At 44.8% G+C, this 14,832-nt stretch overlaps 1 protein-coding gene across 2 annotated transcripts in view; it reads left to right on the forward strand.

Moving 5' to 3' along the window:
- The first annotated feature begins 12,449 nt into the window (after positions 1-12,449).
- The window catches only part of Ryk (receptor like tyrosine kinase), a 78,142-nt gene continuing 75,759 nt past the window's right edge, over positions 12,450-14,832 (forward strand). For both annotated transcript variants that reach the window (XM_038323950.2, XM_038323951.2), the window contains exon 1: positions 12,450-12,633. In XM_038323950.2, the coding sequence (XP_038179878.1) occupies positions 12,450-12,633 (184 nt within the window). The remainder of the gene's footprint in view (positions 12,634-14,832) is intronic.

Below are 14,832 nucleotides of genomic sequence, written 5' to 3' on the forward strand. Positions count from 1 at the left end.
TGATACAAGTGGGTGGAGAGATGGTACAGAGGTTAAGAGCACTCACTACTCTTCCAGAGGACTGGGTTCGATTCCCACACCCACATGGTAGCTCACAAGTGTCTGTAATTCCATTTTGAGGCTCTTCTGGCTCCATGGCACTAGACATGAAAATAATACTCAGGCACACACATAGGCAAAACCACCTATATGGAGAATTTCTTTCTTTAAGTTCACAACACAGAAGACCAGGGTGATAGGTAACCAATGGTTACGAGATGATGGAGGAAACCAACACTCTGAAAGAGAGCAGAGAAGACAGACATCTGGAAAAGAGTCAGAACAAAGAGGGAGTTTAAAGTACAGTAACCTATTGCTATAGAATGTTGAATGTGGACTTGTAAACGGAGACTAAGCTTTAGTTTCCTGGCTGCCCAGACCTGAACAATCACACAAAAGCTATATTAATTACATTATTTGACTGATGGCTCAGACATATTTCTAGCTAGCTCTTATGCCTTGAATTAACCCATTTTTGTTAATCTATAAATTACCATGAGGCTGTGGCCTACCGATAAGGTTTTGGCATCTTCCTCCTTCGGCAGATACACGGTATCTCCCTGACTCTGCCTTCTTTATCCCTGCATTCAGTTTGGTTTTACTGCCTAATACCATTCTGCTCTGCCATAGGTTGAAGCAGCTTCTTTATTAACCAATGGTCATAAAACACATTCACAGCATACAGAGGGGAATCCCACATCATCTCCCCTTTTCTGTCTACATAAAAAGAAAGGTTTCAATTTTAACATAGTAAAATTACAAATACAAAACAGTTATCAAGCAAGAATTATAGTTATGATATTTAGTCCATATACATTTGGCAAATTAAGGAAAATACTCTATCATCTATCCTATCTTTGAGAGTTTAAAGTTTTATATTTAATTTATCTTTTATCATAACTAAGGAAAACTATAACTATATAACTGTTTTTAATTCCATCAAAGACCCCAGAAGAATATCATACTACCTAGGTAAACAGGAAGGGCATTGTCAGAAACTTCCAAAACTCTAAAAATGACAGCGACATCTTGCTACCTGGACTGTCACCCAAAGTTCTTTTGTAATGTTGGAGCATCCATCTTCAGCCTACAGGCCCATAATATCTTGCAGACTTTCCCACAAAACAGAGAATTCAGAGAATTCTAAAGACTGTTTCTCCTATATGCCTCTGGAATCAAATGGCCTGCAACCAATATTCAGCCGTACCATTTTCTAGGTGCATGGAAAGTGTTGGCATCATTGCCCAAATTATGCCTCATTTTTCCTATCTATAAAATGGGGATCTAAATAATACCAAGCATATGTGATTATTCTGAAAATTAACTGAGATAATCAGATAAAAACACTCACTTCAGTAACGAGCCAGTAATAAATGCTCAATAAACATAGATATTATTGTTATTAAATATACAAACATACCTGTAATTTGGAAGGTGACAGCAGGAATATCAGCAGCTCAAGGCCAACCTCAGCAACAAAGTGAGTTCAAGGCCATCTCACCCCCCCCACCATCACAAACCCCCTAACCAAACATACAAACAAATGAAAACAAAGGAGCAGCATGTGCTGTTTGCCCATAATCTAAGCATTTAGGAAACTGAAGCAAGAGGATCCTGAATTCTAGGCCAATCTTGACTACATAATGGATACCTGTCTCTAACAACCAAACCAAAACAAATGAAGCAAGAAAGTAATCACTGGTTGCCGTAGAGTGGCAGAACAATTAAGAAATTAGAAACTAAGAATTCATGGCAAACATGTAAATAAGCAAGGTGCACTGAACAATGTCATAGGACAGATTCTAAAGTAAATTAGGATTAGGGTTTGGGCCAGTGCCCCCAGGAGGTGGGGCACAGGATGTCAGGGGCCCAGCTTTGTAACTGGCCTCTCCTCCCTGTCCCTTCACAGAAGTGGATCCTCTAAAGGACATCACTGATGTGAAGACTGTTGTGTCTGGGACTGAATTTTCAGTAGGTGGGGCAGGTGTATGCTTACCAGTGGAGAAGAGAGAAGTAAGCTTCATTGAAGATAATGGAAGCCAGGTTTCTTATTGTCATAGAAAAAAAAACACAGGGAAAGAGGAAGGAATGCATGGGCCTGGAATCAAAAGTGCTGAAGAGAGCAAATAGATTTTACAGATTCTTGTGTGCATAAACATATAGACACACACAGATATACACTTTCATAAATACATTGCTTCTTTAGTCTGTCTCCTGAAAGGGCCTTTGAACAATTATAACACTGGTAGCAGTAAGTACGCCTAGCTTGCAAATCTTGATTTTAAATGCCATTTTCCATAAAAAGAAACTGAAGTTCTGAGGATTAAAAAAAATGCCAACTCAGAGGCTGGAGAGATGGCTTAGTGGTTATGAGTACTGATTGTTCTTTCAGAGGAACTGGTCTGAGTCCCTGTACCTACATCGCAGCTCACAACAGTTTGTTACTTCATTCCCGGGGTTCTAATGCCCTCTTTTAGCCTCCGTGGGCACCAGGTATACAAATGGTACACAGACATGCATGTAGGCAAAATTATTATATCCATAAAATTATTTTTTTTTTTTAAAAAAAGGCTGACTTAAAGCTGGGCCAGAAAAAGAGACAGGAATATTATGTTGTTTTCAAAACTATGAAAATGTTCAATAAATTCCTAGAGACCTTCTCAGAAAACACAGATGCCAGCTGGAGGGAATCATACAGGAAAATATGGACCAATTTGAGCCTGAAAATATACAATGATTGTAATGGGTTGTAATCTACCAAATAAAATATGAATTAATTACAATATAAGTAAGTGAACAATAAGTGGGGGAATAGGGAAAAAATTGCATTGTGTCAAAATGCCAACTCCGTTGGAAAGAAATAATATAATTAGAAAATCATCAATGGATGATCAAATTATTAGACAAACATTTGATATAAAACAGATTTACATAAATTCAAAATATTACTCCCAAACTTCTTAGAAAGGGAAAATACCAAATGTTAAAGTGAGAAGATGTATCCTTAATACCTTAACTAAGTGGTTAACATTGACATCACAGTAATAGGACAAAATTAATTTTTCTGTGCTGGAGCTGGAACCCAGGGCCCTACATGCTAGGTAAGTGCTCTCCCACCAGGCTCCACCCTCAGTCTAAGGCCTGAAATAGTGCATTAAGAAGAATATGACATTTCTGTGATATCCCTGCCCAAACTACATAACTTGAATCATAAGGAAATATCAGTCAACAGCAATCTAGGAATATTCTACACCATAACTTTTGAATGTCAGGAATTCAGATAGAAAAAAAAACTCTTTTCTTTTTAACTCATTCACGTGTGTGTGTGCACATGTGCAGCAATGTGTGCCTGGAGGTGAGAGGACAACTTTTGGGAGTTGGTGCTTGCCTTCCATGAGGGCTTCCTTGATCTGCTGCAGCATGCTACAGCAGACAGGAGTGCTGGCGCTGGGGAAAGCTGGTCAGAGAGACTTGTCTTCAGAACCACCTTCTGCTCATCCCATTAGGACTGCACTCAGTTCCAGGAGAACGCGGATGCAAGTCCTCAACGGTGCAGACATGGTTACAACCTAAAAGAACATTCCTTGGGTTTTCTCTCACTTTCTCCTTGTTCGTGTGCCCAGCATTTTCAAATCTACCTCCCAAAAAGTCTTTTAAAATCATCCTCAAGTCCCTGAAAGGACTCTAAGCCAAGCGTCAAGTCAGTGGTCTAAAGTCATGTGTGTCTCTTTTTCCCTCAGCGAAGAGTGGCTCAGAATTGTGAATGAGTTCAAATCAGGTGCAGACCTGAAGGTGGTTTTATCCGAAAGAGTCTTCTAGGTCTTCTCCCTAAGTAAAGCCTATGTTCTGAGAGACAGAAACACATTGAGTAGGGTAAGAAAAAGCCATCATAGCAGAGTTCCCAGTGACTCTTGTAAGGTAGAAGCCTCCTTCCCACATAAGTTTGCCGAGTTTGTAAGTTGAGGATTAAGAAGTCACAGGCCAGTCCCACTATCCTGCTCACCTCTGGTCAGGCCCTGTGTTCTCCCGAGCCTCCCACAACAGCATGCAAAGGAGATCACAAGTCACAGATATCATTTTTTTTTCTCACATCCCATCAGTGAGAACTTAGATAAATTGCAAGGGAGGCTGGGGGGTTGGCATAGCCAAAACTATATGAGAGTTGAAAAAGAGGAGGATGGATTCAGGGGACAACTTGTGCCTGCCAGGAACACGAATGTCTCTTCCCTTTGGCTCCAACCATATCCTCAACCCAGGGTCCAGAGGGTCATCCATGTCCAGCTTTTCTAAGACATTTGTGATGGATCATAAATAAGGATATCTCCTACTGACAGACCTCCAGGCTTTCAATCTTCTGGCAGACAGTACTGCTGAAGTTATCTCTACTATAAACTGTTGTACAAATGTACAGATATATGCATAAAGTCAAGCCCTTGGTGCTGAATTACTGGGTCAGTAGGTATAAGCGTTTATAGCCACCATGCCATTGTCAGAGCTTTCCCACATCTGTGCCAATAGAATATGTTAGTAAACTTTTGAGTTTTGCTGTACTAGTGAGAACTAGTCCCTCCCCACAGTTTACTATGACTTCCAGCCCGGCCAAGACTCCCTGTTCCTTTTAGTATCACAAATAGGCATCTTGAGGCGTTAGCCCAAGGCACTGACTAGGAAGGATGCTTCTCTTTCTTTTAAAAATAAATGGGCCTGGAGAGATGCTCAGTGTTTAAGAGCACTTATTGATTTTGCAGGGATCCAGGTTCAATTCCCAGCACTCATATGGCAACTTACAATGGTACATAACTCCAGTTTCAGGGGAGGGATCTTACGGCCTCTTCTGACATCAAGCACCAGACACCTATGTGGTCCCCAGACATATATGAGAGAAAAATACTCATACATACACACACACACACACACACACACACACACACACACACTAAATCAAAATATAAAATTTAAAATAAAAATTATGTATGTGCCTGTATTTGTGTGAATGTGTGTGCACGCACATATATGTGCACCTGTAGAGGACAGAAGTTGATGCTTGGCATCTTCCCCAACTGTTCAACTTCTTAGCTTTCTGAACAGGGTCTCTTACTGAACCTGAGCTCGCTGATTTGGCTGGGGTGGTTGGCCAGCCCACCCCAGAGATCCTCCTGTCTCTAGTCTCCCCTGCTCTGGAACTAGAAGTGTGTACGCCATATCTAGCTTTTGATTTAGCTTCTGGAGACTCGAACTCTGGTCTTTATCCTTGTGTGGCAAGCACTTTACCAACTAAGTGAACTCTACATTCATTTCAAATGCCAATGTAATAATACTTTACTTGGATGAAAGTTGTATCATTTTTGTGGCATTTATTTTGTGTTTGTGGTTTTTTTAAATGCTTATAAGAGACAAAATTTATTTATGATACTAGGGCTGCTTTAGTTAGTACTATTGTGTAACTCTGGCAATTAGTGAACTGTTTAAAGTGCCATGAAAAATGTAACCCAGGGACTGGAGAGATGGCTCAGTGGTTAAAGCATTGACTGTTCTTCCAGAGGACCCAAGTTCAATTCCCAGCACCCACATGACAGCTCACAACTGCCTGAAACTCCAGTTCCAGGGGATCTGACATCTTCACAACAATGCAAATAAGATAAATTAAAAAAAAGAAAAATATAACCCATTAAAATGAAATATCGAACAATCTGGATGTTTCAAGAGGGTAAAAAGAAACAAGTGAAATAAATTTTAATAAATATAATTTAGCACAAACCATTTAAAATAGTATCACTTTGACATGTGACCAATGTAGTATAGGTTAACGACACTTGTACATTCTTGAAAACCTGGTGTATATTTTCACTAGTACCCTATCTCAGTTCCTACCAGCCATATGTCAAGCACTCAGCTGCCACACAAGCATGGCTAACATGTTTGGTGCCATGGGTGGAGTTCTGGAGAGTTCTATGTAGAGGGGTAGAGAGGAGGAGGTGGAAGCAGGTGAAAGTTCTTGTTTTGCTTAAAGTTCCAGAGAGCTACTGAGTGGACTATGCTATATAATACTATGCAATATTTAATATACAATATATGATGTTTTCAACAAATGGCTCCCCATATGGAAAAAATAAAATTGTGTCATATACTGTGTATAAACATGTTCCAGATTGAGGAAGAAACCAAATTTCTTAAAGAGAAAAACACAAAAGCATTAAAAATGCAAAAATTGTTAATTGGACAGTCTTTCTTAAGCAAGACACAAGATATAGAAACCATACAGAAAAGACTGTCAGTTATCAAAAATAAAAACCCAAACTTTAAGCAAAATAGTAAGCAAAGTTAAGGACAAGGGATACAGAAAAAGAAATGCAAATAAATCAGTTAGAAGACAACCAACCAAAAACCATGCCAAAGTTACAAATACTTTATTACACTCAGTATTTTATTTCATGTGTGTGTGTGTGTGTGTGTGTGTGTGTGTGTGGGCAATCACACACCATGGCACAGGTGTGGAGTCAGTTATCCATTCACCTGTCCATTAGCCCCAGGGATGGTCAGTTTCAGGGATCGAATCCTAGTCATCAGGCTTGCCTGGCAGACAACTCTACCCACTGGAGACATTTCACAGTTCCCTGAACAGATACTTTAAAATGCAAATTAAAATGCATAAATTCTCCTTTCTATATATATTGGTTATGTAAAAGCTATAAATGTACAGACTGCTCAAACTCACTGCTGATTGAAGGCAATAAAGATCGAACAATAACGATCTACTTTTCTTTCTCCAGTTACTGTGATAAAACAATGACCATAAACATCTTCAGGGAGGTAAAGGTTTATTCTTCGTTGAGGGAAGCCAAGACATAAACTCAAAGCAGGAACCTAAAGGCAAGAACTGAAGCAGATACCATGGTGGAATGCTGTTTACTGGTTTGCCCTGCTTGTTCAGGAATGGCACCACCCACAATGGGTGAGGCCCTGCTATAGCAATCACCAAAACTGACCTATATACATGACCAAAGGCCAATCTGATGGAGCTAATTCTTCAAGTGAGGTTCTGTAGCAGGCATTCTCAGACCACCAGCCCCCAAAGCATGGCATGTGGTGTAGGAAGTCCTGTATATATGTGCATTTAATAATTAATGAACAAAGAAGTTGCTTGGGCCTATTACAGGGCAGAATAGAGCAAGGTGGGAATTACAAACAGAGATAGAGGAGAAAGTAGGCAGAGTCAGTCAGCAAAATGCCATGTAGCTGCCGAAGGAAACAGACGACAGAACTTTATTGGTAAACCACAAGCCTCGTGATAAAATATAAAATAACAGAAATGAGTTAATGTAGATGTAAGAGTTAGTTAATAAGAAGCCTGAGCTAATTGGTCAAGCAGTCTTTTAATTAATATAGTTTCTGTGTGATTATTTCGGGTCTGGATGGCTGGGAAATGAACAAACAGTTTTTGCCTACAGACATGGAGACTTTTTTTTTTTTGATTTTTGAGACAGGGTTTTGTTGTAGCTTTGGAGCCTGTCCTGGAACTAGCTCTTGTAGACCAGGCTGGCCTCAAACTCACAGAGATCCTCCTGTCTCTGCCTCCTGAGTGCTGGGATTAAAGGCGTGCGCCATCACCACCACCGGGCTGAAGATTTATTAACTATGAAGGCTTGGTCTTATCTTATGCTTGTTCCACTAGCTCTTATAACTTAATTTAACCTGTTTCTCTTCATCTACGTTCTGCCTAGGGATTTTTACTTTCCTTTCATTCTATATGTCCTACTTTCCTGTTTCCTCTGTGTCTGTTTGTCTGGCAGCTGCCTGGATGGCTGGCCCTGGGTGTCTCCCTTGTTCCCTCTCAAGCCTAGATTCCTCCTCCTACTTATTCTCTCTGCCCACCAGCCCCCCCCATCATTCTACTGCCCAGCTATTGGTTGTTCAGTGTTTTATTAGACCAATCAGTTGCCTTAGACAGGCAAGGTAAAACAAATGCAACACACCTTTACACAGTTAAGGTAATATTCTGCAACAAGGTTCCTTCTTCCTGGGTGACTCTAGTTTGTACCAAGTTGCCAACAACTAACTGGCATGATTCCTTTCTGGGTGCTTTGTCATATAAGACTCCTCAAAATTTCAAGGGATTTTGATGAGTTAAAGAAGCAAACCATGGGGTTAACAGTGGAGCCTGGCCGGCTTGTGGAGCATGTATGAGGCTCAGGGCTCGTTCTCCAGCAGGCACTTAAACCAGGCATGGTGGAACTTGTGTAATCCCAGCACTCAAGAAGTGAAGGAAGGAGGATCAGAAGTTCAAGGGCATCCTCAACTATATGTTGAGTTTGAGGTCAGCCTGGGATATTAGCCCTGTCTCAAACAAAACAGAAAACAAACAAACAAAACCCCCCATCACAATCATGTGAACCATGGAAAATTTTAAACACAGTTGTGGATCTAACATATGTGTAAATGCCTAGAGAAAGGGGCAAGCACCAAGCTAGGTGACAGGGAAGAAGAGGGAAGGCACATGTGGAGGAGAAAGTTCACGTTCTATGCCTTGTGCTTCTCTGCTGTTTGTTTCCAGCATAAAACCAGGGAGGTTTGCAGAGGGGTGCTCTCAGGTGATGCAGCACATGATGCTCGCTCTTGGAGATGTAAACCAGTCAGGGATAGGGGTGCAGGAATCCCTGGCTCTGTGAGCTCTGGGTTGCCTGGATATCTGTCTTTGTGGGTACTAGCCAGTGGAATCACTGAGGCTATAAAAGAGCCATGCAAAGAACACCTGTCAACTCCATCCCCGTCCCCCCTCCCCGCCAGCCTGCAGTGTTTCCAAGGCCCCAATCCTGTGGCATCTCAAGCCCAAGGCTGACCTGCTTTCAGAGTAGTGAATACCAAGTGCTATGGTATTTTCTGACTTTTCTTAATTATGTCCTTCTGGAGAAGAATAAGGTCAGCCACGGTGACAGGCAAAACCAAGGAGGTTGGGGGTAGGTTTGTAGAGTGTGGTTGTGGCTGTGGCTTTCATTTTCCCTGGGGCAAAGAAGCCTCAGGCTGAGGTCAGAGCTTCCCAGCATCTAGATGCTGAGGCATATTGGGAAATGTCAGAAATTGCCACCCACACCTTGGCAAGGGAGAGAAGTGACTTAGAGGGCTACACAGTGTGGGGACCACGATGTGACATCAGGAAGAGTCTGCGCTTGGTTTCTGCAGGTTCAATAACAGTGTTGCTATTTTATTCTCACTCAGAGATTAACATTGAATGCGGATGTGAAGGAGGTGAGAAAAGAAGCAATATGGATGTCAGAGGGAAGAAGAATCCAAGCCAGAGGAAGGATTGTGTGTCTAAGGTTGGAAGAAGAGTCAGGGAGCCACAGTTGCAGCTATGGTAGCTGGAGGAGAGTAGGAGGCAGCATTAGAAGGCACGGTTGAGTGAGGGTCAGACCTGAGAACTGCTTTCACATCTTGCAAGAACTTTTGCCTTTTATTTTGGAAGAGCTAGGGAGACACTGGCACCGGAAAGCCGGTGCATGACTCATTAGGCTGATGCTTTTACAGGATGACTCTGGCTGGTGCGTTAGAACACACTGTGAGTGAGGGAGAGTGGCAGGCAGGCTCCATGTGGTGACGGGGTGATGGGGTGGGGGTGTGGGGTTGGGGAGGCACCTGCAACAGATCAAAGGAGAGGCAGGAGCTGAGCCTTTCTTCACTGGGTGGCCAGTACCAGAATCACCTTTAGGGCTCCTGAGAACACAGGTTGGCCCCCACCCCCATTCCAGTTGCTCCTCCTTTTAGTCTGGGGCGAGGCCCAGGAATTTGCATTTCTATAATTCCCTGGTGATGCAGCTGGTTTGGGAATCACACCCAGGGGCCCTTTAAGATTTCCTCCACAGCACTGATGAAAACTTGCAGTTAGTAATAGCTGCTTCTAAGTACTCAAGGAAGCTCTTTGTCATTCCTGTGTCCCTAGGGCCTCATGTTTGTCCCAGGAAAAATGTACATTTGTTGGGCACAGGCTTTTGGCCACACTCAGTATTAGTGAACGAACTTGTCGAAAGTTCCTCATTTGAACTGTTTGGTAGTGTTTGGTGATGAAACTCACAGAAGTGGCCACTAGAGCGAAGGGTTCATCATACCAATATGGCGCTTACCTGGTGTCTGCTCAGGTGTTTTATTTATAGCTTCTCCAATTAAGTCCTTGTAAAAGCCCTGCAAGTCAGGCCTTAGCGCTTCTGTTTTATAAACGAGGAAACCAAAGCTCTAGAGAGTTAAATTTTCCCAAGGCTACACCATTAGTAAATACCAGAATCTAGCCTGGCCTGAATGACAGCTTTGGGATCATACTGTCTCAAGATGTCATTGGCCAAGGATGGGCAAGTCTGAAAGGTCCTCTGGAAGCCTCAGCTTCCTTCCTTGGGGATTATTAGCTCGTTGCAAAATGTGGATGCTGTATCTTCGCCTTAAAGTAACACACCCCCTCCCCACAATCCCCTCCTGCCTTTTGTTTTCTTGAATAGAGAGCCCTGTTCACACAGCGGGTTTCCACCTTCAGGTCTTTCCTGAAGGAGCCCTCGTTCCCTCCCAGGTAGCAGTGGCCGCAGCAGACTTCTGTGTTTTTCACCTTTCACTGATGGCACGCTTTTCATTCAGTTCATTCCCAATTCCCAGTCTCTTCCTGCAGGGCTATGGGCACTGTATTCCGTGCTGGGGAATTAAAGCTTGACAAATTGAGGCCAGCTTGTCTCCAAATGGAATCCAGCCCTCTCACTACAGGAGAGAGGAAAAAAAAAATCATTGTCCAACACTTCCCTTCCTCCTCAGTCTCTCTCTTCCTGCCCTGGCAGGGGATAAAAATAGCATCTCTTAGGGGCAACTGTGAGCTTGAAGCCGGGCAGGGCAGAGAGCAGCTGCTCTCTACAGGCACGGAGGGAGGCATGAGGTCAGTGCACAGGCCACAAGGATGGGATGACCCTGGTCCGGAGGAACTGAGGTGGGACACTTGGGAGCCAACCTGAGTGATAACTCTTGGCATGAGCTTGGTTGTTATGGTAGGGAGCTCCCCAATATTTTTTAAAAAATATTTATTTATTATGCATACAATATTCTGTCTGTGTGTATGTCCTCAGGCCAGAAGAGGGCACCAGACCCCATTACAGATGGTTGTGAGCCACCATGTGGTTGCTGGGAATTGAACTCAGGACCTTTGGAAAAGCTGGCAGTGCTCTTAACCTCTGAGCCATCTCTCCAGCCCCCCCCCCCCATATTCTTTTTCAGAGTCTCTGGGGCTCTGGGGTATATCAGAGATTCTTAGCTTGTTTAGGGAGACAAAGGCTTCCTAGAGCAAGCAATGAAATGAAAAACCACTTTGGTGTATGTGGAAGCGTCCATGGACACAGACAGCAATTCATAGCATACATATGCTGCATATTGGGAGGGGGTGGGCTGGCATAGGCCACAGGTTAAAACTCCAGACGCTTGTTGACTTACAGCGAAGTAGAATAAGAAATACAAATTCGTCGCACATAAAAACAAATTTTCTGGGCGTGGTGGCGAACGCCTTTAATCTGAGCACTTAGGAAGCAGAGGCAGGCGGACTTCTGTGAGTTTGAGGTCAGCCTGGTATGCATATCAAGTTCCAGGCCAGCAAGGGCCACTTAGTGAGACCCTGTCTCAAACAAACAAACAAACAAACAAACAAACCAAAACCCAAGCCCAAACAAAAGAACAAAAGCCAAGATATAAAATAAAAACAAGCTTATTAAAGTTTGCCTAGGTCTTTCTGGAAAGTGTGGGGCATATAAATCCCAGGAAACAGACTCGAGAAGGTCGTCAAGACTGACTTCTGACGATGGTTTAAGGGAAGACTACTTGCCCACACCGTCTCACTAAATAAAACAGCATCCGAATGCACCCAAGACTTGGGGCGCATCTGGGGAAGAATGAAAGGATCAGAGGTTTACCGTGGACCAATCAACCCCAGCAATCAACAATGTGGGCCAGGGACTGGCTATCTTTACAGAGGCTGCACCCAGAACCCTTCGCCTGGTCAGGTCACTTCATTATTTTTGGATTAACTTGTTCCTCTTTATCTTATTTTCTTCATTCTTTGCACATTCCACACATGTAAACAACGTATGTTATTTATATCAACCAGGACTCGCTGCCCCAACCACGACTTCAAGTCTGCGACGCCCCCGCGTGCACGCGCGTTCCAGACCCGGGCGCTTTCAGCCGGGCGGAGCGTGCGTGCGCGCCCTCGGCCACGCGCACGCGCGCGTCTCCGCCGGTAGCTCCCTCCCTCCCCCGCCCTCCCGTTCCCGGGCGGCCGGTCTGAAGCGGCGGCGCTATGAGCTGGCCGGCCGCCCCCGGCTCGGGGCTGTGAGGCGCTCGGGGCCGGGGTGCGCGGAGGCGCGGCGGGCGGCGGACGCTCCTGCTCGGCGGCGGCCATGCGCGCGGGCCGGGGCGACGTCCCGGGGACCGGCGGCCTGAAGGCCCCGCCGCCGCCGCTGCTGCTGCTGCTGCTGGCGCTGCTGCCCGCCGCCGCCCCGCGGTCCCCGGCCCTGGCCGCCGCTCCTGCGGGGCCCAGCGTGAGCCTCTACCTGAGCGAGGACGAGGTGCGCCGGCTGCTTGGTGAGTAGCGCCGCTCCCGGGGCCTCGTGAGCCCGCGGTGCTGCTGCCCGCCCGCGCGCGCTCGCTCGCCCGCTCTCGCCGCAGCCTCTCTGCGCGGGTCACTCTAGGCCGCGGAGCTCCGGAGCCTCGGAGTCGGCGCTTCGGACCTGGGTGGCCGTCCCTTAGCTTGTTGTGGGTGGCCCAGAGGCCACGCTGCTGCGCGCGTGCTCTCTGGTTAGCGAGTGGGGGCAAGGTGAGCCGGACGCCCCGGGTGTGTGGCATCCTGCACACCTTAGGGCCGATCGGACCTGCTGCTTTGAGGTTGGTCTTGGGGATCGTTGAGTGTGACCTGGGGCTGCGATTCCAGGCCACTCGCCTGCTCTGCAGACCCAGGAGCGAGAAGTTGGCTTTGGGTCGGTCAGTAGTTGCATTTACCTGGTTAGCTCCGTTGTGTGGGAGTCCGTTTGGAAAATGATTCCCCCCCCTCCGCTTGGAACTTTGGATTCGAAAGGTCAGCCCTTCAAGGAAGGCCTGGCCAGCCATCAGAAGGAAGTCTCTGGTTGTTGACCATACCCAACTTTCACCTTTTGTGCATTAAGGCAGTCCTCTTGGTCTCAGGGTGTGGCGTTTCTGAGTGGAGTGTTGGAACTGAAAAGTTCGCCTCCAAAACATCCATTTCTGTCACTTTTATTTTTGTGGGCGCTCATGTTTCTCCCTCTCTCCTCTCTCTCCCTCTGTGTGTGTGTGTGAGAGAGAGGAGTTTCTTTTTTCCTTCCCCCCCCCCCCCCCCATTTTGGAGACAGGGACTCAGTATCCTGGGCTGGTCTGGAATCCACTGTGTAGACCAGGTTGGCCTCGAGCTCACAGGCCTGCCTGTTAGTCTGTTAGTGGAGTTTCTTGAGGTCTGTTGAGAGAGCTCAGCATCGGAATGAAATTGCTTTTAGCAGACTGTTTAGACTTTGCTATATGTGTGGGTTCCTATTCTAACCAAAGAGGACTTGTGTTTTTGTAATGTCCTGTCTTAATCCTCCTTGTAGTCTGAATTTCATCTAACAGAATTGAAACTGCATCTCAGTTGCTCTTGGAACATGGGAGAAGGGCTTAAGAAAAATGACGGTTTGTAAAGCAACTCCAAGGCTAGGCATGCTGTTGTAAAGTGTTGTCTGTTGTTGTTGTTGTTGTTGAAAGAACTTACACAGTTGTGACTTTATCGACATGCACTTCCTCTTCTCCTGTCTCAGCCAGGATGGAAGTTGGGGACAAAGACAGCTAGCTGCAGACATGGACCGAGTGCTTACACGTATGTAGATATGTTGCACATTAGAAGTTTGCTTGCTTGCTTTATTTATTTATTTATTTATTTATTTATTTATTTATTTATTTATTTATTTATATTTGTGTGTGTCCCACGATGTGTTTGTTGCGTGGAGATCAGAGGACAACTTGAGGGAGTAGCTTGTCCCCTTCCACAATATGGGTCCTACGACTTGAGCTCAGGTGACCCACCATGACTTCTAGCACCTTTATCTGCTGAGCCATCTTGCTGGGGGAGCAGTGTAAACTTATACATGTTACTTCTTCTCAAGTTTCTTGTTATCCAGTGGGATAAGTGTCATGGGAGATGAGGAAAGTGAGGCTTTAAATAACTTGCTTGAGGTGACATGGCTTATTTCATATATTACACATATGGTTTGTGTCCACACAAAACAGTGTTTGCTGGCTGCAGACTAAGTTTAAGGTATGAAGATACTGTGCATATAGAAGTTTGATTATGGCCTGTTAGAAAAGAGACCACTGCTCATTAGTACTTGAAGTGATTCTTTTGTAGCCAGGAACTGATTTTCTTAGGATTGATGAACACTCAACGAGTATGCTCACTCCTGGCAGTGTGTGATGTGGAAGTGGGGATCTTGCCTCCTAGTTTCTCATCTACGCTGAAGTATTTTCTGCCTAGCAAACTGAGTTGACCTATTACAGTGTAGTGTCTAAGTCTTCATCTACCAGAGCTAGGGCCTCTTTCTATCCCTTAATGTCACACTCAGAGGCGCTGCCTTTGAAGGATTCTCTGGCTTTGTCTGGATGGCAAAGAGTAAGAAGAGGGATGTCAGCAGGGCCTCCTGAACGTGGCTGTTATGGTGTGCACTCCTTGGAATAGTGCGTTCCTACATATTTTCATATGTTTAAATGGTTGAATGCCTTCCAAAAGCTTAGATAAGCTAA

The sequence above is a fragment of the Arvicola amphibius genome, chromosome 3 (genome assembly GCF_903992535.2).
Source record: "Arvicola amphibius chromosome 3, mArvAmp1.2, whole genome shotgun sequence".
In the NCBI taxonomy this organism is placed as follows: domain Eukaryota; kingdom Metazoa; phylum Chordata; class Mammalia; order Rodentia; family Cricetidae; genus Arvicola; species Arvicola amphibius.